Source organism: Globicephala melas, chromosome 16 (assembly GCF_963455315.2).
Source record: "Globicephala melas chromosome 16, mGloMel1.2, whole genome shotgun sequence".
In the NCBI taxonomy this organism is placed as follows: domain Eukaryota; kingdom Metazoa; phylum Chordata; class Mammalia; order Artiodactyla; family Delphinidae; genus Globicephala; species Globicephala melas.
In genome coordinates this window covers 11,694,255-11,717,968 of record NC_083329.1, presented here as the reverse complement: position 1 = coordinate 11,717,968, position 23,714 = coordinate 11,694,255, and the positions used below count along the sequence as shown (strand labels likewise).

General features: G+C 46.8%; 1 protein-coding gene across 2 annotated transcripts in view; it reads left to right on the top strand.

Moving 5' to 3' along the window:
- Positions 1-2,580: 2,580 nt before the first annotated feature.
- The window catches only part of GRK5 (G protein-coupled receptor kinase 5), a 224,820-nt gene continuing 203,686 nt past the window's right edge, over positions 2,581-23,714 (top strand). For both annotated transcript variants that reach the window (XM_060286044.1, XM_060286043.1), the window contains exon 1: positions 2,581-2,843. In XM_060286044.1, coding sequence (XP_060142027.1) covers positions 2,792-2,843 — 52 coding nt within the window. In that variant the 5' untranslated portion in view covers positions 2,581-2,791. The remainder of the gene's footprint in view (positions 2,844-23,714) is intronic.

The window sequence follows — 23,714 nt, the reverse complement described above, 5'->3', positions numbered from 1 at the left end:
TTCTCTACCTCATCTGGATGTTGTGTTTACTGAAATTAATCATAAAGCACTTAGCACAGCACCTGACCCACAGCTGGTATCCAGTAAAGCTAGCCATTATCGTTTCATTCTTGCATTGGAATGTCCTAATTTCTTCATAGAGGCACAGGTACTTGAAGTACAGCTATTTATTTTGTAGGCAGGACATATTGCCTTGTAGCAGAGAGAGCAGTAGATAGACTTTCACTTGCTGAATGACCATGCTGAACCCACTTATTCTCTATGGGTCTGTTTTGCAACTGTAAAGTGAGGAGGGGGGAAGGAAAGGCAGGAATTTTCCAGGATTGCAAACTCAATAGTCTGTAGAGGCCAGAAAGGTAAAATCAGTGGTGACTTGGGCTGAGTATAAGACAATAAAGAATGGTGGGGATTACGGTTAATTGTACAGTTTAGTTACTCAAACTGTGGTCCACGGACCAGCAGGATTGACAGAACCTTGGAGTTGGTTAGAAATAGCTGACTCGCAGGATCCTCCTCAGCCCAAGCAAAACAGAACCTGTATTTTAACAAGATCCCTTAGGTGATCTGTGTGCACATGAAAGCTTTAGAAGGCTGTTGTGGAGCACAAGCCATCTAAAGGCGTTCAATTTTAGTTTAGTTTTTTTTTTTTTGTGAGTCAAATAAGTAAACTTTGGGCTGCATCAGGCCTTAGGCTGCCAGCAAGTGCCAAGGGCCCACCATAGCTGCTGAGCTCTGAGATGCTGCCAGCTCTAGGATTCTCCATCTCTCCAGACTCTTTCATTGTAAGTTAGGGCTCTGGGCAGTTGGATATGCAGCCCAAACCAAGCCCGGGATGCTTAGAATAGTAATTCCTGGAGTGGAAGATGCCTAAGAAATCATCTGCTCAGCTCTCTGCCTTCTGACAGGTAAATTGTTACTGTTCCTCTCCACTTTGCAGACAAGATAAGTGAGGCACAGGGAGACCCACTGATCCAAATCCAGACACTAGAAATGGTGGTGATGGATACATTCCATCAGAAAACGACAATCCTGTGCTGTTAGAATAGGCGACCATCCTGGTTTCCAAGGCCTGGAAAGTCTATTCATTTCTTTATATTCTCCAATGCATAATAATTGTTCTCCGTTTCTCTCGGCACCTCCCTGCCACTTCCTGTCAGCCCTAGGGATGGAAGGTTTCCTCCTTTCGGACAGAGAAGGCCCAGAGCCGGCTTCTGAACGGATATCCGGCAAGCAAGATGCGCATGAGGCAAAGGCCTCATTGTTCCTTGGGGTCAGCCCGCCCCTCCCCCAGATCGGAGGACACTTGTCGCAGACCCTGGGTGGCCCAGGGCCCATTTCCCAGGAGTGGAGCCTTCAGAGGAAGCAAGGGAGCAACGCTGAGTGCAGATCTGGGGTCTGATGTTCTGAGGGTACAGTGGAAAGGCACTAAGAGCTCCAAGATAAATAATCCCGGAATTTGAAAACGAATTTCCAACACTGACTGGGTGCTGTTACTTATTAACGTTCCTGACTCCGGCGATTCCGTCTGCATTTTTATTAATCTGAATGAGTCTGGTGGTAATGAGGATCGTTGATTTGCGGGCCCCGCGTGCTGGAAGGCAGGTTATGTGCAAAGCCAGCCGCTTCCCACGCCCGGATCCCCAAAGTCTCAGCCGGGCGTCCCGGGCGCAGAGGGGGTCGGGGGGTGGGGCCGTCATCCGCGTGGACCCGCCGCCGCGCCTCCACCCCGCGGCCGCCGGGGGGCGCTCGGACTGCGCGGCCACCGACGCGGCCGCCAGCGCCGGGTCACCACCGACTCGCAGACCCCTTCGCGCCCTCGGAGGAAACAAAGTACACCTTTGTCAGCCACCGAGCGCGTGTGCGTGTGCTACGGCGCACAGTGGCCGGCCGCCGCGTGCGGGGCCCGCGGGCGCGCCTCGCCGCCTCTGGGCGGCAGCCCCTGCGTGGGCCCGGCGTGCCCCAGAGGAAGCGGGCTGCGGCGCGCTGTCGGGCCCGCCTGACCTCCTACCCCGAGCAGGCCACGAGGGGAGGCCAGAACCCGCCCCGACTCCTGCCCGGCCGCGGCGCTTCGCCCGCCGCCGCCGTGGCCTGTGCACTTCTATTTCTGGGTTTTCGGCAGGGCGGGAAGCGGGCGAGCGAGAGCCCCAGGCGTGGACGTGCGAGTCCGGGCCCCAAGGCTGGGGGCTTCGGCTCGGCCGAGCCGCCTTTGATTCGCCCGCCGCCCCTAGCAGCCCTGGGGCACCCCCGCCTTCACTCCGAGGGCACGTCCCGTGGCGGCTCTTGGACTCTAGTAGCTAAGCGCCAGCCCGGCCCCAGCGCAGGGCGCTGGGAGTACTACAAGTCCCAGCAGGCCCCGCGCCGCGAGCGCCGAAGCGGGAGGCGCGGCCCGGCCTGACGCCTGCGCAGTGCGGCCGCCCGAGCCTGCTAGTACCACACCCCCGGGAGGGACCGAGGGGAGGCAGAAGCATCCGAGGCATTAAAGCATCCGAGGGAGCCCGAGGGGAGGAGAATGGAGTGACAGAGAAACACGGAGGGTGGGGGGTGGGGGGGAGACTGTTGAGGGAGGGGGGAGGGGGGACACAGAGGGAGGAAGAAGCGGCGGCGGCGGCTCCTCTTTGCAGAGGTGGAAACTCCGAGGGATAAGAGCAGGAATAATGCGGTAGGCTAGGCGGGCTGCTCGCTCCCGGCTCCGGCAGCAGCGGCAGCAGCCCGAGCAGCGGCAGCAGCAGCGGCAGCACCTCAGGCGCTGACAGCCCCGCCGGCCGGCTCCCTCGCTGACCGCCGACTGTCAATGGAGCTGGAAAACATCGTGGCCAACACGGTCTTGCTGAAAGCCAGGGAAGGTAAGAGGCAGGGCTGGTGCGAGCCTGGCGCATTCGCCGCGGGCCGGGGTGCCGGTGTCGGGCGGCGTGTGGGCTGGGGCTGTGCGTGTGCAGGATGCCCGCAGTGAGTTGGTCGGGAGCAGGACACCTCGGAGAGCTGCTCTGCAAACGTTTCAGGGTTCCTGCCCTTGTGCTCAGGGAATCTGGACTTGGGCAGAGAAGGAGAAACGTCGAGGTTGCAGGGATTAGGATGCTAAAATATCCCCTAGTTTCCAGCCAGCTCTAACCTTATAGATCGTGCCATCTCGGCAGCTGTTGAAATGTCAGTTGGAAAGGCTTTCAGGAAGAGATGGGAAAACATGCAAATAAAATAGCTTTTCCGAGTCGGCCCGGGATGGTTCTGTGAGTGAATTCGGGGGGGGGGGGTAGGGGGGGAATTATTAGAAGCCAGTCTTTGCTTGCGCAGGCTGAGTTGATATAGGCTATTGCTGGAAACCATCCGCTGGGAATGTTTCTTAGGGAAATCCCGTCGCGTGGAAGGAAGCCTTTTAAAGGCAAAGTAAGATGTTGAGGAATTAGCCTGTTCATAGAGTAACGAGAGGATGGCTGTACAACTCACCTAGAAAATAATTCAGGATTTCAGGGGTGGGTCCCCCCCCCGCCTTTTGGGGAGGAGGAGAGGTAAGTGAATTTTTTGGTTTTGGGCTCAATTAAGGAAAGAAAGGTAAGTGTGCCAAGTGTTTAGATGCGTTTTGGATGGAAATCATTAGATTTTTCTGCATTAGGCTATCAGGAAATATCGTCTAAATGGAGTGGGTAAGAACCTAAGTCGAGACTATAAACACACTTTCTGACTCTTCCTTGAGATGGAAAAAAAAAAAAAAAGAAAGAAAAGAAAAAGAGAGAAAGTGGCCCAGAAACTTACATGCTTCCTAAAATGATTGCGTGCGTGTAAACATACATATTTGGGAACACCTGGAATTTATGTAATATCTCTTTTGCCAGGATTTGAGCTCTGGGTGCAGCCTTTTTATGAAAGGGGAAGTGGTTTTCCCTTTCGTGGGAGGAGGCTTTATTTGACACCCAAGGTAGTAGGCAGTCTACGTAAGGTCTTGACTTCAGAAGGATACTCGGGGAGCAGCCCACGAAAACGCCTTATTTACTTCTTAATATTTTCATTCACCCACTTTAATGAATGAAGGAAGACTTTCTGGCCAACAATAAAACGATTCATGTTTATCCAGACGGTTCCATCACCTTGTGGCACTGTACACGCTGTGTGAGTAGGAGATGCACAGCTCAGCAACTCACGTCGTAATTTCGGTGTCACTTGTCTCTAAAGCAGCAGCCTGGAAGATTTGCTTTGAAAACTCCAGCAGAGTTGAAAATGTGCAGGTCTGTCCCTCCCATTGCTCAGCTTTGGTGTGAACAGACTTTTAAGAGGCTGTTACTTGGTGACTTCAGGTTCTAAAGCATGAATGTTTTCTGTTTTCCTAACGGGACATTTTAGCAAATTGGATCAAGGTGGGGGCTGGTGGGCTGTCTCCTGAACGGGGCAGTGAGTCCTGTAGGGGGAAAAGCGGACAAAACAGCCCCCCTCCCCCGCTCCCAGCCTTAGCAGCCGCCACCTAGTGGTGGAATATGGTTGTACATCTCAGGGCTCGCGGGCTGGGAAAGTTTTCACCCTCTCTCCATTCTGAAATTTTTTCCTGGGAAATCATTGGATATGATGGTACTGGAGGCTTCGCAAGTTTCACTGGTGTCTCCTGTTGCCTGGGGAATTGGGCTGCCTAGATTTGCTGCTCTACACATTCGTTTGCCTGGAGCTTGCTTTTTTCTTCTCTCAGCATTTGGTTGCTTCTTTTAAAATGTTTTGCTTGGAGTGGGCAAAGTATTATCAATTTTCTCCCCCAGTTTGGTCTCCCCATTTTTTTTTTTTTTCACCAAAATGAATTTACCACTTGATAATTTTGTCTGTCAGGTTAACAAATTGTTTTTTTTTTTTTTTTTTAACAAATTGTTTTTTTCAGAGGCTTAGGAAAGAGGGCTACGGTCTGGAGGCTTATATGGAATGACCGAATTACAGTGATTAAAAGTTCCCCAGAATGTGCCTTTCACTTCCTTTTCCTTTTAAAGTCTTTTCAATTTCTCTTTGAGAGTTTGGTAGTCATCTCATGGTGAGAAAATAGGCTCCTGATTGACGCCTTTGAAATGGAGGGGGCCTTGCCTCTAAGGATACAGAGAAACTGACACGTGAATGAGAAAAATTAATCGCTTACATGGAAACTTCATTTTGAAATTTGCGTTTCTCCCCCCCTTTCTCTCATATGTCTAAAAAGAATCCATGATTTTAAGTGCTTCCACTTTCTTCTTGCTGGGTCTTTATTGAAGATTTGAGTACATATATTCTAATTAATGTAGAAGCTTTTAGAAATAAAAGCAATTAATTTTTCTCTTCTCGATTCTCATGTAGTTGAAGTCATTCTTTTCAATTAAGTAATTTTCCTAATAATCGTATTACCCAAATATTCAGAAATGAAAGTTCTAGTCAGTTTAGTGAAAGATGTAACATAAAATTTATAGTATCTTTAAAAATCTGAGTTGTTTAGATGTTTAAAATCACTTCTTGAAGATTCTTGTGAATGGTTATAGATGAGAAATATGATTAGTAAATACGAAATTTAATTTAGTTCACTTAACAAAATACACTGTAAACAATTTAAAATGTGGCTTTCAAGTAAAAGTCACATTTGTCCCAAACAATAGAGAAACAGGCCTTGAAGAAAGACAGACATACTTTGCAAATGCTATGAAGGAATTTGTAGTTGTCCATGTTGGTGGGTAATTTTGGGGCCTATCTTTTGTTATTGTTACGCATTCTTAAAGGCAGATGTCTTCTAAATTCATTGTAAGTTCAGATTCTTACCATAATAATACATGTATAAAGTGGAAAAATGAATATAGCAATAAGATAGAAAATCTATAAGTGAATTAGAGTAAAAATGATTTATCGTTAGTAATTAGAAAACATAGGAAGGCAGATTGCACCTTTGTGACAGTTGTTTTGAAATAAGATAGAGATCTGGGTTCAAAATTTTAAACCGCCCAAATGTATTTTGTTCTGGTCTCATGAGAAAACATCAACTTGATCACCCTTAGGAACTTCAGCTTACTCTCCTAAAAAGTGGGTGGTTAGGGAAAAAAAGAAAGAAGTTGAGACTGAATTCATGCCAATTTATGGAAATGAGCTAAGTGATTAAGCATTTAATGAAAAGAGACCCAGACTAACTTTATCTGTCTATCTATTTACATTTCAGAATCTCAGAAAATTGGCAAGCGTGCTAGTGCTGAAATAATAGTAGTGAGAAGGAGTGTTTGCAGAGGGCCTTTTGTGTGTTTCCTTTTGGTTTTATTGTTGCAGTAAAGGTTTTTGTGTTTTTGTCATATTCTAGATCTGTTGCCTCACTCCTGAGTGAACGGTGTGGAGCAGAAATTTTGTAAAGGCCCACCTTTCCTTTCTTCACAGGCCAGCAGTAGCCATAGTTGATCAATAAAGACGACAGAGAGGGAGTATTGATCACATTTTCCTGAGCGTGATACTAGCAGGCACTGAGTACAGGAACTGAGAAGTCAAAAACATAATGACTTTGCCCTTGGATGTCAAAAACCAGAATATGCAAGAGCCTTTGACTCAGATATCTCTGTAAATTTGTTGGCCCGGCTCTTCCTGATGATTAAGATTGGGGACCTGGGGAAAGGTGACAGCAGAGGCTGGGGAGGGCTGGAGAGGAGAGGGGACCCGCATGCAGCCAGCGAGGGGCAGTCTCTGCCCAGACAGACTCAGCATTCCACAGCGGGGCTGAAAGCCCTTGTTGCCCCTCTTCCCTCTTCCCCTTGCACCCTAGTTCACGATGACAGAACCAAAACATCAGTGTATTCCGTTCTTAGAACATTGGGATGTCTCTGAAGCCCGCAGCCCTCCTACTGCTATCGGCAGGCGTACTTAATCCACCCCGTGGCTTCTCGCTTCAATCTTCCCGCACAGAAGAGCGGCAGCTTTGCATCCTGGGTGCAGGCTGCTCAGCGTGTGTAAAAGCTGCTGGGCCTATTAAGTACCAAGCTGTCATTAAATGAAACTGCCTTTTACTTTTTCTGAGTTTCTTTTCAGTACTGACAACTTGGAGGTGGAGAAACCAAAAGCAATTGTTTTCAGAGGCCTTGCTTTCCTACAGAAAGATTTCCAGTGATGATTTTACTTAATCTAGCTGCCTGTTTTTAAAACCATCAGATAAATGCCCACAAGACTCTCGTCTTTCGGTAGCTTAGCCGCTTCTTGTCAGATTCTACACTCCAAAACGCTTGATTCTTCCAGTCCCCAAACTAATCCTTGTTTAAATTATATCTTCAGCAGCCATAATTCTTTTTTTTTTTTTTTTTTTTTTTTGTGTTACGCGGGCCTCTCACTGCTGTGGCCTCTCCTGTTGCGGAGCACAGGCTCTGGACACGCAGGCTCAGCGGCCATGGCTCATGGGCCCAGCCGCTCCGCGGCATGTGGGATCCTCCTGGACCGGGGCACGAACCTGTGTCCCCTGCATCAGCAGGTGGACTCTCAACCACTGCGCCACCAGGGAATCCCAGCCATAATTCTTGTAGTGGCTTGCCAAATGATACCCTTTGGGTGTGGGCCGAAGACTTCGGTAATATCCAAGTGAATTTCAGGAAAGAGCTCAGTATAGGACCAAATTCACCTTTACCAAGGGCCATTCAACCCAGACCTGGGAATTTACAGTGTTCTAGTGAAATGGTTCCAGGACTGCAGGTAATACTTAACGTTAATATTTGTTGCCAGTATATTTGTAGCTCAAGGTAAAGTATTATAGTATCTAGTCATTTTTGAAATAAAAAAGGCTTATGGTTACAAAAAGATTTCACTGCAGTAGATCATGCAATTCAGAGATGAAATTTGAGAAAAAAATAGTGATTTAAAAACAGGTGACACATAGAAAAGGAAATCAGGAATTTCTTCAGTCTTACAACCCCTAGCCCCTACACCTCACTTCAAAATAGAATAGTGAAGATAAAGGGTTTTAAGATGTGATTTTAAATGATTAAAATAGATTATGTGGGCTTAAATAATAGGAGTGATTTCTACTTTGAAACACATCCTATTACATTTCAGTGAAAATTTTTATTTAAAAATATCCTAAACATTGAAAAGATTTTAATCCATAAGTAAAACTTAAAATTTTATCTTTTGGGGGTAAAGACAATATTGTTCCATCTGGTACCATTCAGACACTGGAGGAAGCACCCCATTTGGTATAAATTGTGCTGCCTTTTAAAGAGAAAGCATTTATGTCCTGACTAGACCTTGCCCCCTCTGCCAGTTTCTCATTTTGGGTTAACCATTCTTAAATTGTCTTCTGAAGTTCTTACAAGGGTAAAAATCATTCATTCATTCAGCATTTGATTGTTGAAGGACCCTGTTGGAGGTGACTTTTTGGATGTTCAGCCTTGACGAGATGCAGCTGGAGGTGGGTGAAGAGATGGAATTGGGCATCATTATTATCTTCCTAGGCTTTTAAACTGATGAATCAGATCTGAATAGAACCTGATTTTTCCCCCGAAGAGCTGAAGCTGTCTGTTGTGTGACCCGCTTAGCTGGGAACTCTCTGTTGACTCTACTGTGCCTAGAACTTGAACACTAGCCTGAGGGACCAAAACACAATTTAAGGATAATTCAGAAGTCATACCTGAGGGATAGGCCCGAATCTGGAAGACAACTGCTAATTTTCCAAGATACTGCTTTTATGACAGTCAGTTCCTACAAATGGAAACCACTCAAAACAATAGCAAGAGGACCCTTTGGTTGAGGAATGAGAAGATCCAAGAGGAAAGTGGTGTGCGGAGGTGCCTTCCAGGTGGGACCTTGGTGGTCTTCCTAGGGCAGCAGCCTGGGCAGGGCTGATGGGCTGCAGTTCAGGGGTAAAGATGGTGGAGGCCGCCTTCCTTTCTGGCTTTTTCTTGGAATTGGTTTGAGCATGTCCTCTGGTGGAGCCTGGAATGACCTGAAAGTGTTAAAGGCGTCTGTCTAGTCCTCTAAAGATGTGCTGTCCAACATGGTAGCTACTAGCTGCATGTGGCTGTTTACATTTAAATTAATTAAAGGGAAACACTCCATTCCTGAAGCCAACCACGTCTCAAGTGCTCACCAGTCACGTGTGGCTACTGCTACCCTGTTGGATGGTACAGATGTAGAGCATTCCCAGCACTGCAGAAAGTTCACTTGGACAGAGTTCTCTAGAGTTCTACACCTTGAATTAAATTAGTGTGATAACCCCATAACTTCTGACATGAAAACTGGGAGAAGGTAAGGGAGGGGAAGGAGGGGGAGAAACAGGAGGGGCTGGGGGGCTGGGGGATCAGGGATTAGGACTGAGTCACATCAGAGAAAAATGCAGTTCAAGGACAATCATAGATGTTGGTGGTGATAGTAAGCCATCCATATTCCTCCCCCCCCCCTTGTTTTTTTTCATATCTTGTTGGGAAATTTGCCTAGATTGAGCAACTGACTGTCCTGATTTAAATTTTTTTTTTTTTTTTTTTTTTTTGTGGTACGCGGGCCCCTCACTGTTGTGGGCTCTCCCGTTGCGGAGCACAGGCTCCGGACGCGCAGGCTCAGCGGCCATGGCTCACGGGCCCAGCCGCTCTGCGGCATGTGGTATCTTCCCGGACCGGGGCACGAACCCGCGTCCCCTGCATCGGCAGGCAGACTCAACCACTGCGCCACCAGGGAAGCCCCATGATTTAAATTAAGTGCATGTTATAGATGCGCACATGTTCCTTCTCGAAACTCCTGAGGTGAGGATATTTTAAAACCATCACTTTATTAATAAAAACAAAAAGTTGTGTGTACAGTAAATCCTCAGAAAGAAGGGAAAAAAAGCCTCTTTCTATGGATTTCAAAAAGACAGTCTAAAATGAGCGGGAAAATAGGTAAAACAAGTTTAAGGGTTTCCGTTTTCTTTTGAACATGCCAGATTGAAAGAAGATCATGAAGAAAGATGTCAAGAACACACTATTCCTGCACCCGGTTTAAAATGATTTCTCTTTAAAAACTGTTTCCTGTGCGATTTGAAACCTTTTAATGATAACCCAGTTAGAACACACTTAGAAAGCAACATGATTATTTGAAACAATGAAACAGTGCGCTGCTGTTCTTTGGGGTCGGAAGCACAGAACTCTGTCTGAAGTTGTGCCAGGGAGTCGGCTGGTAACCTCCTCCTGGCAGAAGTCAGCAATAAATTAGGCTCATTTCCATAGGGCCTGTTTTGTCTCTAGGAATTTGTGGTCGGTGGAGTATCAGTATTTTTTTAAAAGGCAATGATGAAATAAACCTTAAAGGAGAACTTCCGGGGCCTGTGCAGAAAGTAAAAGAAACGGAGATAAACAGATAAGAACATTCATAGGTTGAGAAGTGGCAGAGGTCCACGGGACGGCCAGGGCCGGGGCTGCCCCAAGGCTTCTCGGTGGGTCTACTGATCTGTTCTCCACTTTCCAGAATAGAGGTCACCCCTGCTTTTCAGATGAGGAAAAGCGAGAGGAAAGAAAGGGAGTCACTTGTCCAAGGTTACTTGAATTGCAGACTTTTCTAGAGAAGCCCTTCAAAATCCTTTAACGTTCCAAAAGAAATCTTTCCCCTCCCCTGTAATAACATAAGCCCCAAACTCCCACAAAAACCGAAAACCAAAAAACCAAAGCCATTTCTCTGGGTGGTATGGTTTCTAAATGTAAATGCCCTGAGGTTGCACTTGTGGAGGAGAAAGAGGGTCTCTTACAGATTTCCTGGGGAAAAGGGGCAACATGGGAATCTAATTGCCCTCCAGACCCTGACTTCAGCTAAATGCCAGTTTGAGAGCAGTTGGATAAAGTAATTCCTGCTAGGCTATGAATGACTACCATAAAGTGAGTCCTCACAGTGGGTGTTCCCCTTTTAAAAGTAGAACTGTTTATCAGCTCGACTGCATCTGTGATTGACAAGGGGGAGACATATACGAACGTGCCTGCACCTGTGCACATGGCTGCGATCCGTTCTGAAGCCCCCATCACCTGTGTTCTACCTGCGTTCCCCCCTCCCTGACACATACCAGCACAACCAAAGAGCAAGGTCAGCCTCTTGGCATTCTTCTTCTTCCTGGCAGGGCTTGGGGAGAATCCTGAGTAGCCAAAGAATTGCCCCTGAGGGACGGGATTAAACGAGATGGGCGGTGGTAGGGACATGTCAGCGGTGGCAGCCCTGCTCCCTTTCCGTGGCAGGGCCAAGACATGGGCACTGGACAGGCCAGTTCCTGCTGATGTTGGCTTGCCACGTGCAGGTCACGTCTGCCCGAGCTCCCCTTCCTTGGGTGCTTGCTACCCCTTGGGAGATCCTTGTTCCCGTGCAGCTCTGCCTGATGCACCTTAGGTATATGCTTATGTCTCTGCAGCTTTTTTTTTTTTTTTTTTTTTGCGGTACACGGGCCTCTCACCGTTGTGGCCTCTCCCGTTGTGGAGCACAGGCTCCAGACGCGCAGGCTCAGCGGCCATGGCTCATGGGCCCAGCCGCTCCGCAGCACGTGGGATCTTCCCGGACCAGGGCACGAACCCATGTCCCCTGCATCGGCAGGCGGACTCTCAACCACTGCGCTACCAGGGAAGCCCTCTGCAGCTTTCTTTACTAAAAGAAAAGTAGGGGGCTGGGATGGGGGTTACCTACTGGAGTGGTTTCTCGGCCACATCGCAGGGCACACCCCCTCTTCCTCCCAAAGAGAATGTGTGAAGCAGCCTTTTGCCCCAGAAAAGCTCTCTCAGAGTTAACCCTTTCCATGTCGCAAGGGTAACCTTGTGGGTATTTGCATTTAGAAACCAGACCATGCATGCGTGGGTGCATTTTGCATTAACTTAGGAACTTTACTTTTCAAGGATCTTTGGGAGCTGAGAGTCTCTTCCTTGGGGGTTGCTGTCAAACTTGAGACATCCTGCTGGAGAGGAGGCAGCACGAATGAGGGGACAGGGAGTCAAGCCTTTGATCTGCTCCTGCAGAGAAGGTGAAGCTCCAAACTTAACCGCTTCAGGAAGGGAAGTGGGGGGTGAAGGATAGAATGACCCACTACAGGGTGGAGAGAACCCAGCCAGTGTAATTGCTCTGCATATCTGATAAAAGGTCTTATGAAACCTCATTTGAAAATGGAATTCCATCTTGGCACAGGTCTTAGCACCACTTGTGAAATGGAAACAAGCTGGAGGAGGGTCAACAAATGGGCCATGAAAAACGGCTTTCTGATGGCTGTTGCAGGAATGCACTCTGCTCCGTCCTAACAGTGTCTGGGCGCTGAGGAACAGCTTGTTAGGATGCTTAGATAACATCCCCCGAGAAGGAACCCCAAGCTCTAGGACGAATAGGGGTGGGATGGGGACAAAGAATTGGGCCGCAGGCTTGAATGGCAAAGATGTCTCAAAATCCCACTTTTCTCAAGCCGAGTGCTGTAGTGGGTTGATGCCACTAAGCCTACAGTCACAGATTAGGGAGGCTGTCAGTCAGACGAGTGTGTGCCTGGAACGTAGTAGGTGTTCAACAAACCTTGATTTGGGAATGACTGATGTATATCTAAGTTTTGTGGAGGAGGAGGAAGAGCCAAGAAACTAAGGTCCTCAAGAAGTGGCCTTGATGTCGCAGTAGATGGTAAATTAGGAGATGATTCAACACGGTTAAGAAAGATTAACTAAGGGTATAGGGCAAATTGGAAAATGTTTTCCAAATGTTTGTCTTAACTGTGAAAAATGTCTGGCAGACTTCCCCACCCCGACCCCCAAATTGGAAGTGGTTTGTTTTTACTTGTTTTGGAAGAAATAAATATTTGCATTCGTCCAAACATTCGGGGCAAACAGTTCTCCCCAATTCTGAGGCTCTGTGTGGGTCGGAGATGTTTCATGCTGATAACACTCATACCTTTTTTGGTTAAACTGAAGGTAGCTTAGGACACAGTCTTCACATGCTTTTCACATCACTGCTAGAACGAGGCTGAGCAAATGGAAAGAAAATAGGAAGCCAAACACGGATCCTTCCAGATCCAGCAATGGCTGATGACCTGGCATTTGAAGGATAGAATCTTTATAGAAAAATTGCCTGTTTGCTCATGGGCAAAGAGGCTGGATCCAATTAAGACAAGGAAAACGTATGTTAACTCAGAGAAGAAATTTCTAAACAGTCAATCCTGTAATCCTCTCTGAAGAGGAAGGGGTCGACCTGACGGGGCTTTATGGATGATGCCAAACCCTGTGCTATATAATAATTAGTAACCACTGGTTATTCTGCCTCACACTCATTCCCCAAACCACTAACCATCACTTGCGGTGGAATGCACCAGGCCTAGATATTTGCCCCAGATGTCTTCCCATGGATAGTATCCAATTAGAGGACTTTTGAGAATTAAAGCTTAATTCTCCTATAACATAGCAGAATACAAATTAAAGAAGAGCAAACCTGGGTTCCTCGTCGGTTCAATGGGTGACTAAGGTGAGGGTTAGTCTTCAGGTTCCCTTCAAGGATGCGTCTCAGTGTACGTTTTGGTAACTGTTGGGTGGCTAATTGTTTTACGTCCTGGTGCCTCGTGCTTTTGCTAGTTTTTTTGGGCAGCTTACAAACATTTCAGGAGTGGCTGTGAGGGGGTCGAGGATTTGAGAGGCCTATTCAGAGAAGTGGACCTATGTCTGCTTATAATTTCATTCTTCCACGGTGGGCCTCTGCATTCTAAATATCTTCCTAAAATATAGAGCTTTGGGGATCCCTGCAAGCAGAATTCCGAGGGCGGTAGCCCTAGATTGGCTTCTGCATCTTCCCTAGGTCGTAAATCTAGTATTTAGTTAGGTCTTCTTATGTGCTAGGCACCATGCTAGGCTCTGAATGGAGGACAGGAAGCAATGGAGCCTCCCTTCTTCTTTGTTTTTTTTAATAAAGATATTTTTATTTTTATTTATTTGGCCATGCCTCTCGGCTTGTGGGACTAGCTCCCCGACTAGAGATCGAACCCATGCCCTCGTCATTGAAAGCTCAGTCTTAACCACTGGACCGCCGGGGGATTCCCGCCTTCTTCCTTTTAACAGAATTGTTTAGGAATTATAGAATCCTTGGTGCCCATGGTTTCATTTGCTCTTTACAGCCCTGTGAGGTATGTTTTGTTCTTCCCCAGTTTATAGATGAAGAATCGAAGGCTCCGAGAGGTATTGGCTTGGCCAAAAGGTTCGTTCGGGCTTTTCTGTAACTTCTTACAGAAAAACCAGAAAGAACCTTTTGGCCAACCCAATAAATGCCTTGTCCTGGAGCATCCTGCTAGTTCCACAGCCCGGACCCAGCGCCAAGCCCAGTCTCTACCCTGACATTCTGCTCCATCACGGCTGCTGCCCTCAATAATCTTACCAGCTAGTGGGAACATCAATACTAACGTGCATGAGACATTTGCAAAAGAATCAAGTGTGCCGCTGTGACTCACAATTCAATAGGAGTCATTCTATCTAAATTTGAAGGTTTTCAAACATTTGCACAGACAATACTTGCTTGCTGAAGAAAATGCAAACAACAGCGCACAACATCAAGAAGAAAGTCAAAATCTCCCTCCTCCCATGTGCCCCTGCTACCCGTTCCATCCCTCAGAGATAGTTACTGTCAGCATTTAGATGGACATTTTCCCAGATCTCTATGTATGTGCACTCATGAACATACAGATACATTTGACACAAATGGGATCCTAGTATCCACGTACTTCTGCAGCTGTTTTCAGTCAACAATAAATTGTAGTGCCTTCCCATATCTCTGTTTATAGTTTCCCATGAAACGAAGGTGTGTTAGGAAAAATTGCGAAAGACTTTGTAAATGGAGTGTTGTTGCAGTGGAATGCTGGGTGTTTTCTAGCAGACCCTGAAGGGCTATCGGGCTGTAAACGGGTCTGTGTCTTTGATTGTTTTGGAGTAGCTACATTATTGCATTGTTAATGTGTATTTAACCAAGCCCCTATAGTGGGCCATTTAGGTTTTCCAATTTTTAAGTATATTGTAAACAGTGTGGGAATCGTCTACCCATTCTATAACATCTTTATACACTTATTTAAAGACTTAGTCCCCCCGACTCCCCATGGTGGTATCTGCCTAATAGATACTATCCCTCACTCCCCACCTTGGGAAGAAGAGTGATGATTTCTGAAATGGAGTTAAGTGATCCTAGGGATGTACAGAGTACATTTTCTTATGAGAAAGAAGCATGATACACGTGAGGACATGTGATACGATATTTTTGAAACCTTTGGTGTTTAACACCTGCACCTCTGAGTGTTCAGTCATCTTTTCTATGCTATTCAAAGCTTGGATTGGGGAAATCAAGTTCAGTCAAAGACTTTCCTTGGTGATGACTTTATAATTGCCCCTGAGTTTTGCATGTGTGAATCTGGCAGGGAACACAGGCTCAGATAATAGCCCATATTTCTCTCTCTCTCTCTGTTTTGTTTTGTTTTTTGGCTGCACTGTGTGGCTTGCGGGATCTTAGTCCCCGACCAGGGATCGAACACACATGCCCCCTGTAGTGGAAGTGCAGAGCCCTAAACACTGGACCACCAGGGAAGTCCCATATATTCCTCTCTCTTGATCATCACCACAAGCCAGACTTGGAAGCTATTATTATTGTTATTTCAATTTGAGAAAGAAAAATATCAAGCTCAGAGAGGTGATGTGATTTTCCAAGGTCACACAGCAAGGACGCACTTCTCCCCCTTCCTCCTCTGGTGCTAACTCACCGCATCTTTTCCCATCTCTAAGGACTTCCACATTTGTTTGTGTGTTGCGTAACTCTAGGGAGTCATCTGAACCTGGAGTTCGGAGTTCATTGTTCAGAGAGAGTAGAGTTATAAATGTATCTTGGGGAAGGGGCACCCTTTCCTAATTCTTTCAAAGGTGCCACATGTGCTGCTGGTGGTTGCACACAGTGTCCTTTGCCTCCTGTCTCTTAGCTGGTATGGCTTTCTCCTCTGTGGAATTCTGGGGGTGTTTCCACGGGTAACTGCTTTGACTGCAGGTTTGCGTGTGATTTACCTGGGGGAGGGTTCTGTGAGTCCCACCTTGAGAATCCAGAGCTCAGGTAAAAACAGTATAAAACAAAAAAACCCCTGGCCCTGCCTCCCCACTCTATATCCCTCTGAGATAAGCTTGGCTCCAGGGCATAGTCCAAGGTCCTGGGTCTTGAATATTTTTGTAACAGTTGGAGAAGAGAGTGGCATTTTCTTCCTGGAAGCGTTTGTGGGTTTTTGGCTCGCCCGGTGGAGACTCACTGTGCCTGGAAGCGCAGGGAACGGAGAAAAGCAGCCCCTTAATTGGATGATGAGTCTGCACATGGCTGTGGGCTCACTGTCATCTCCGAGTGCAGGAAGGAGCTCCACCAACCAGAGCCTGCGCCTTCCTTCCCCAGAAGAGGGGTCTCAGGACCGAAGGAAGCCCACGTGTGCGTGGAGTGCAGGGCCAGAGCAGAAGCAGCCTCTAGAGTAGGACCGGCCCCTCTCTGAGGCAGTTCTGCTCGAATACTGATTCCCAGGCTACATTAGTTCCCTAGGGCCACTTAGGGCTACAAAGTACCACAAAATGGGCGGCTTAGAACCACAAAAATTTATCGTCTCACAGTTCTGGAGGCCAAAATCAAGTTGTGGGCAGGCCACGCTCCCTCTGAAGGTGCTGGGGAAGGATCTTTTCCAGACCTCTCTCCGAGCTTCTGGTAGCCTCAGGCGTGCCTTGGCTTATAGATGCTTGTCTTCTCTTTATTATGTCTCTTCATGTGCTTTTCCCTCTGTACCTGTCTGTCTCGGGGTCCAAACTTCCCCCTTTTATAAGGACACCAGTCATATTAGATTGAGGCCCACCCTAGCGACCTCATTTTAACTTAAGTACCTCTATAAAGACCCTGTTTCCAAATAGGTCACATTCTGAGGGTTATGGCTTCAACATCTTTTTTTTGGTGGGGCAGGTCACAGTGCAACCTGTAACACAAAGCCCTGCCCCTGATGTTCTAATTCAGAAGCTCCTGGGGAGCACCTGAGCATCTGTATTTTAAAAACTCCCCAGGATCAGCCAGGTTGGGGAACCACTGCTCTAAAAGGTTTCTCACTCTCTTCTGAGGTGATCTTGGAGATTCAACTCCAACCTGGCTCCCCAAGCAGTACCCTCTGCAGCTTCCCTAGCAGTAGGTTTCTGCCCCCTGCTCAAATCTTTCTAGTGTAGAGGAACTCATATATATATGAATGATAGGCTTTTTGCTTTACCCACTAAACTCCCCTGAGGGCGGAGACTAGGTTTTTTCTTTCCTGTATCTCCCTGGGCCTCACCAAATGCTAATGGCAAACCCAGTTTGCAGTCAAGCCCAGGTGTGCCTGGTGCCGTGCTAACCCACCGGGTCCTGGTTCCGCTCTTTAGAGGCATCCAGAATCAGTGCAGCACCCTTTGCTGAAGAGGCCCTTCTGATGTTAGAAGACAGCTGTAATGCCCACTGTAGAACTGGTGCCAGAACCCCAGCCTCTAGATTCCCAGGTCTGTGCTTTCGTTGTACATCACGTTCGAATAACAGACACATTCAACCAAGGGTCAGAATCTGCTGGCAGATGGGGTGTTGCTTACACCTGGCACAGCTCAAGGAAAAGCTGTTTAATAAATTCCTAGAGGCGGGGTCGAGACACCCACTTTTTTGCTTTTCAAGGTAATATGGTATCTTCTCTTGCTGTTAAGTGCACCAAGCCAAGATGTGCAGTTTCCGTTGAAAGCACTATTAATGCCTCTAGTGAAAAGGCTGAAGGGAAGGGAGATTGTGCCGCCGACACCCTGGCTGTGTGAGCTTAGACACATTGCTTGACCTCTCTGAGCCTTTCCTCGGCTGTGTAAATGTGTACCTTGGCCCAGGTGATTTCCAGAGCTCTTCTCACCCTTTGGATCTTGAGAATTTGCTGGTGTATATTTCACTGATAGGAATTCATCTGTGGGTACTTCATGATAAGAGTCGATGTTAATTTCGAGAGCAAGCATTACATATTAAAATGAAAAGTACCCCAAGGAAAGAATTGGAGCTGGGAGGGGTTGTGTGTATAATAGAAACAAACAGAAAAAGCAAAAAACCCATCACTGCTAGTTTAACTGAAGCCTGCAATCTAAGAAAGGCAAATGCACGATTCTAGTATCTTCTTTAGTGGATTATAGAAAGGCGAATTAAATCAAAAATCAAAAGTAAACCGTTTGTTCTGCACTGTATTATCTTAATAAACCGTCTTCCTGGAAAGTTTAAAAAGACACAGTGCTCTGTCTGGCCAAAAAATACAGTAAGTAAATAGTGTTGAGAAAATAAGAATTTTCCATCTAGACATGAGTGATGGAAACATTTTCATGTGGACTTGGTGACATCCCGCAAGGAATCAGAGATTGATAGGCATTACCTACTTTCCAGGGCTGTGGTTGGGGACATTGTTGTCACCCGCAGGGAAAGAGGTCAGAGACTCAGACGGGAATGGGCCCTGCCAAGCACTCTTGTGGGTTCCTGGCAAATCCTGACTCACTTCTTCATTCCCCTGCAACGTGCAGTCTAGACGTCTGCCTTATCTCGACTGGTGGCACAGATTTCATAGACTAGGGTGATGCTGAGAGGGTTGGTGGTCCTCTTCTGTGTAAGGTTTCTACAGCTGGAATTGGTACAAGGTGGAGACTGGTAATTTGGGTTCTGTCCTTGCTTTGTTGTTAATTTGTCTGACTAGTCACAAAGCTAGTAACTTAGCCTTTCTGTATCTTTATCATTACATAATGCCCTAATGATTACAGAGACCAAAGAAAGGATATAAATAAAATACAAAGTTCAGATACAGACTCAAGTTTATGCAAAAATTTAGTACGTAATAAAGGAAGCATTCGAATCAATAGGTAAAGAACAGCTTACTCAGGAAACGATGTTGAGGTAACTAGCTCACTAGTCATCGGGGAAGGCATGTTAGATTCCAGCGAGACTGGTGTTTCCCTCCCCAATTCTGATTCGAAAAATCCTAAGGAATGACTCCCGTTGGCCTGCCTTCATCGCTCTGGAACAATTAACATAGATCGCAGGCATCAATTCTTAGACTCTTAGGTTGCAGGCCATTGGGGTGAAGTTGTAAGACCATGGTGGCTCTGGTTGCAGCCAGCGAGGATGGGGGTTTTAAGTGGGGAGGTCATTTCTAGGGGGGAAATAAAAAGAGGGTCATGGTCAGACAGGCAGTATGGAGGGATTTGCTATACAAGAAAATATCCTCAATCTCACTAGTAAGCAGAATCTTAAACATATGCATAATCTTACATTGGCAAAAATTTTAAACATTGATAATGCCTCTTTAAGGAAGTGTGGGTAAATAAGTTCTTTCAAACATTATACTTCCACTGCTGATAGGAGTGTAAATAAATAAGTCTTTCTTAAGGACAGCTTGGCGCTATATATATATATATGTCTCAAAAGGCTTGAAATTGTGTAACCCTTGGTCTTGAAAATCTATTTCTAAAATATTTGTTTAGGAAAAAGGAAAAATCAATGCACAAGTGCTATGCAGGAGGTTGTTGAGTAGAGGGTGTTTATAATAGAGAGAAATTGGAAACAATTTCAGTGACCTTCAGTAGAGGCTTGATAAAATGAATTTTGGCATATTCAAAAAATGGACACATACGTAGCCATGAAGAATTATGGAGATCAATTCTTATTGACATGGAGAGATGATCATAACATAGTGGGTGGAAGTTAGGAAAACCTGGATTTTGTACAGTGAGTGTTCATTATACTTAGAAAAACAAAGACATTTCCATCTGGAGAGGGGGGAATGGCAATTTGTGCCTTGTACGGCACAATTTCTATTCTTTGATGGGAACATAAAGAAATAAAATCCATAAAAAAACAAAACAAAACATGCCAGGCCCTCTGGGTCTCACCAGGGGTTGTCCTTCTTAGCATTTCACCATGGTAAGTAAGATTATTCCAGCCATCTTGCTCAAATGATTCTAGAAATTTTCCCTTGGCCCCATCAGTTGACTGACTAGCTTGATTGAATCTGTGAATAAATGCCTTAGTGCACCTAGAACACCTTTTTGGGTGGGGAAGCATCTTTGTCTTGCAAATATGAATTTGATTTTTAGGAAAAGCTTACATTCTTACTGTTGGGTTTGGTGCATGAGGGCAAGCGGCCCCTCTGGGTGGCAGTTTTGGAGCTGAGGAGGAGGCAAGAGCGGAGAACGGGACTCTTCCCAGTACCCTGGGCAGGGTTGGGGTTTATCTAAATCCCCCCCAGGGTACTTGCTTTGTTAGGCTGGGTTCTTCTGGGTGTGCAGGCCCTTTGTGTTTGCCTCAACAGTAAGGCAACTTGCTTGTTTTATCGTCACGTGACAGTTGGTGGGAGGTGAGCACCTGAATTCTTGTGTGACAAGTTGGGGAACTGATGAAGAGACACTGTGACTGTCTGGACTCCTGTAAGCAGGGATGTGCCCGGGGCACTGGCATCCTGTCAGCTCAATCTAGTGAACCAATGACCAGCTAATGAGCGGGCATACTTTGGTATGCACACAACTGGAGTCAGTTTCACTGCTATGATTCAAGCACCTCCCAGGTGTGAAAGGCCAGGTGAGGCGCTTTAGGAATGTCAAGATGAAAGAGACTGCTTTGGTCTTCAGGATGTTCCAGTGTAGTTGGGGAAGGACAGATACATGGCCAACTACATCACAAGGTAGACCATAACTACAAAGGTGGTCTCGATGGGGGCGTTCAGTAAACACTTCACAGAGAGTTGGTGTTTGGCTGGACCACAGAGGCTGGTGGCTGATAGTGTGAAGCCACCATTCACAGAGCCCCTGCCGGGTGCCAGGCTTTGTGAAGGGGGCTTTACAGAGATGTAGTTTTCAATACAGTGCGTTAGGTGTCATTGTCATTTGCATATGACAAATCTGACAGAAAGGCTACTGTCTGAAGTCTTGCAGCCGGTAAGCATTGTAGCTTGGATCTGACCCTAAAAGCAGTGTTGTGGGAAGAATTCCACCTCATGAGGTTACAGGGTGGAGACGGAGGTTCCTGGCAGTGGGGAGGGTAGAGCTAAATGGTGGTGACCGGGGGGAATAGCACCGGGTGGTTGTTTGCCTGGTGCCTGGACTAGCTGCAAGGTAGCAGGGCAGGAAGCCTGGAAGAGTGGACAGTCACGTGGGGAACGAGGAGGTCTCTGAATGCCAGGCTGAGAGTTCCATTTGGAGTTATTGAGTTTTTGAACAGTTACGGAGTTTTTGAACATTAGCATAGGCCAATAGGCTAATGCTGGCTGAGCTGGAAGGCCCTGCATCCGGCAGCAGAGGCTGTGAGGCCAAACGCCCAGTAGTTCTGAGAAGTATGTAGGGGCTGACCAGGCTCCTCCCCAAAAGAGGGAATGGGGTGGATACGCACGGCCTTGGGGGCTGAATCTACAGAACTCGGCACCTGGTGGGATATGGAGGTGTGTGGAAGGACAAAACTATTAAGTTTGAACGCAGGCGACATTGCAGAGCAGCTGGGAAGATGTTGCTGGTTCTGGGAAAAGATGCAGGTATGGTTCGGGCCTCACTGAGTGGAGGAATGGCCGGGACGGAGCCTTGAAGTTTGTAGGAGCCTCCAGGCCAGAGGTGAGGTTTGGCGAGGTGCCGGCAAGCAGCAGCTTTGAAGAGACATGGGAGCAGGTGGCTCTGTTGTTTTTCTCTGCCCAGCACCCATTCCCCCTTCTGGTAACTGCGCCTCCATTTTTCTCGGGGACCGCGCCTCCCTCATATTCAATCCATGAGGTTGGGTGGTAGTGACTTCTCATTGGCTCTGTTGGTGAGCATGTGACCAACCCTGGCCAATCAGAGCACTGCTTCTCTCTCTACCTCAGGGACCAGAGATAAGGCTGTGATTCATGGTCCAGGAAGGGCTGCCCTTCTGTCGCTGGGGTTGCCGAGCTGGTGGAAGGGAATCCTGAAGCTGCTGGTGGCTGTTGCCACAGGCTGCTTGAGAATAAAGCCAACCTGAGAGGGAGAGAGAGAGATGGATTCCTCATCACATTTATTTGATGTTGGTCTCCAGCCATCCTGGGAGCCAGATGTATACCCTAGGCTTCCTGTTTGGGTGACCCGTGAGTTGACACTAACAGTCAAAGGGTCCTGACTCACTCCGGGTTAGAAGCCATGTCTTTAGGGGATACCTAACCCTAGAAGGCGTGGCCAGAGGGATGGGGCATGTATCAGGAGGACCCTCTGCGTCACGGAAGGCTGGGTGAACATTTGTCCCGGGCTTTGCCTGAGCATAGGGGCAGGTGCGTTTGATGTTTGCCACAAACAATACAGTCTCCCACCTGACTGCCCTAATGGGACTCCAGTTGTAGAAAAAAAAAAAATCAGGAAATAAGTAAACAAACATGCTGGTCACCATGGAAATGTGAACCCAAGGTGTTAGGAACAATAGCTGTGTGTGAGTCCGGAAGTGGATTTGTCTACACAGACATTGGTTTGATCCCAAATCGGTTTCCTTGTGGGAGCCTGGACATGTCCATAAACTCATTATATAGCCAGCTCTTCCCTGGAGAGGGTAACATCTCTGATAAGCCTTTGTTTTATCATTATTAAAATAGCTATAAACTTAATACAGTGCTTATGCCTGCCAGGGCCCTCCCTGGCAACTGCCTTTTGAGGTAGATGCTCCTTTTTTTTTTTTTTTTTTTGCGGTACGCGGGCCTCTCACTGTTGTGGCCTCTCCCGTTGCGGAGCACTGGCTCCGGACGCGCAGTCTCAGCGGCCATGGCTCACGGGCCTAGCCGCTCTGCTGCAGGTGGGATCTTCCCGGACCGGGGCACGAACCCGTGTCCCCTGCATCGGCAGGCAGACTCTCAACCACTGCGCCACCAGGGAAGCCTGAGGTAGATACTCTTTTTAATCCCAGTTCCACAGGAGAGGCTCACAGAGATTCCTCAACTTGTCCAAGGTCACAGCTATTAATGGAAAAGTTGGGATTTGAACCCAGGTCCCAGGGTCTGTTCCCTTTCAATCACCATGTTCCACTATCCCACCTTGGTGTTGAAAAAAATATTAATAAAAGTAGTTAATACTTACTTTGCATGTCTTATTTCCTTGAGTCCCTGTCACAAATCTATGAGGTAGGTACCGCTGGTTAATCCCATTTTATAAACGAGGAAACTGAGGCACAGACCATTTAGGAATCCTAGCCAAGTCCCACAGTCAGTAGGAGGCAGAAATATATTTTGAGGTTGATTTTTTCAGATGGACTTGAAATGCTAGTATGCCTTAAATTTAATTTGGAAGCCCAGGATGGGTGAGAACTATTTCCTAAATCTGGCTTTCATCGATTGTGATGTTCTTCATTTATTTAAAGAAATAAATCAGGAGAATGAACATTGTGGACAGAGAATAATCGTGACCTGATTTGTCTCTTATCATTGGAAAACCATGTCCTGGGATTCACTAATGTGTAACTAGTTGGAAAATGTTAAAGCAAAAGGGTAAGATTTAAAAACAAAATCACACCATTAAGTCTATGTAAATTAGTTCCTCGGTGAAGAAAAAACCCAATGTACTACTGTTTGTGGGCCAGCTAGACGTGTTACAAATGCTGTGGAGTGGGAGTATGTGACAATTTTTTTTTTCATTGAGGGCCCATTAGAAGACACACTCAGGCTACTTAAACTCCTCCAAACTCGTGAATTGGTTCAATAACAAAATGTATGAATCATTTTAATATGCAGGTACAAGGACATATACTTGAGTAATTTCTGACACTTTTTTTTTCTTTTTGAAAATGTGTTATATTTAGGATTTTCTGTT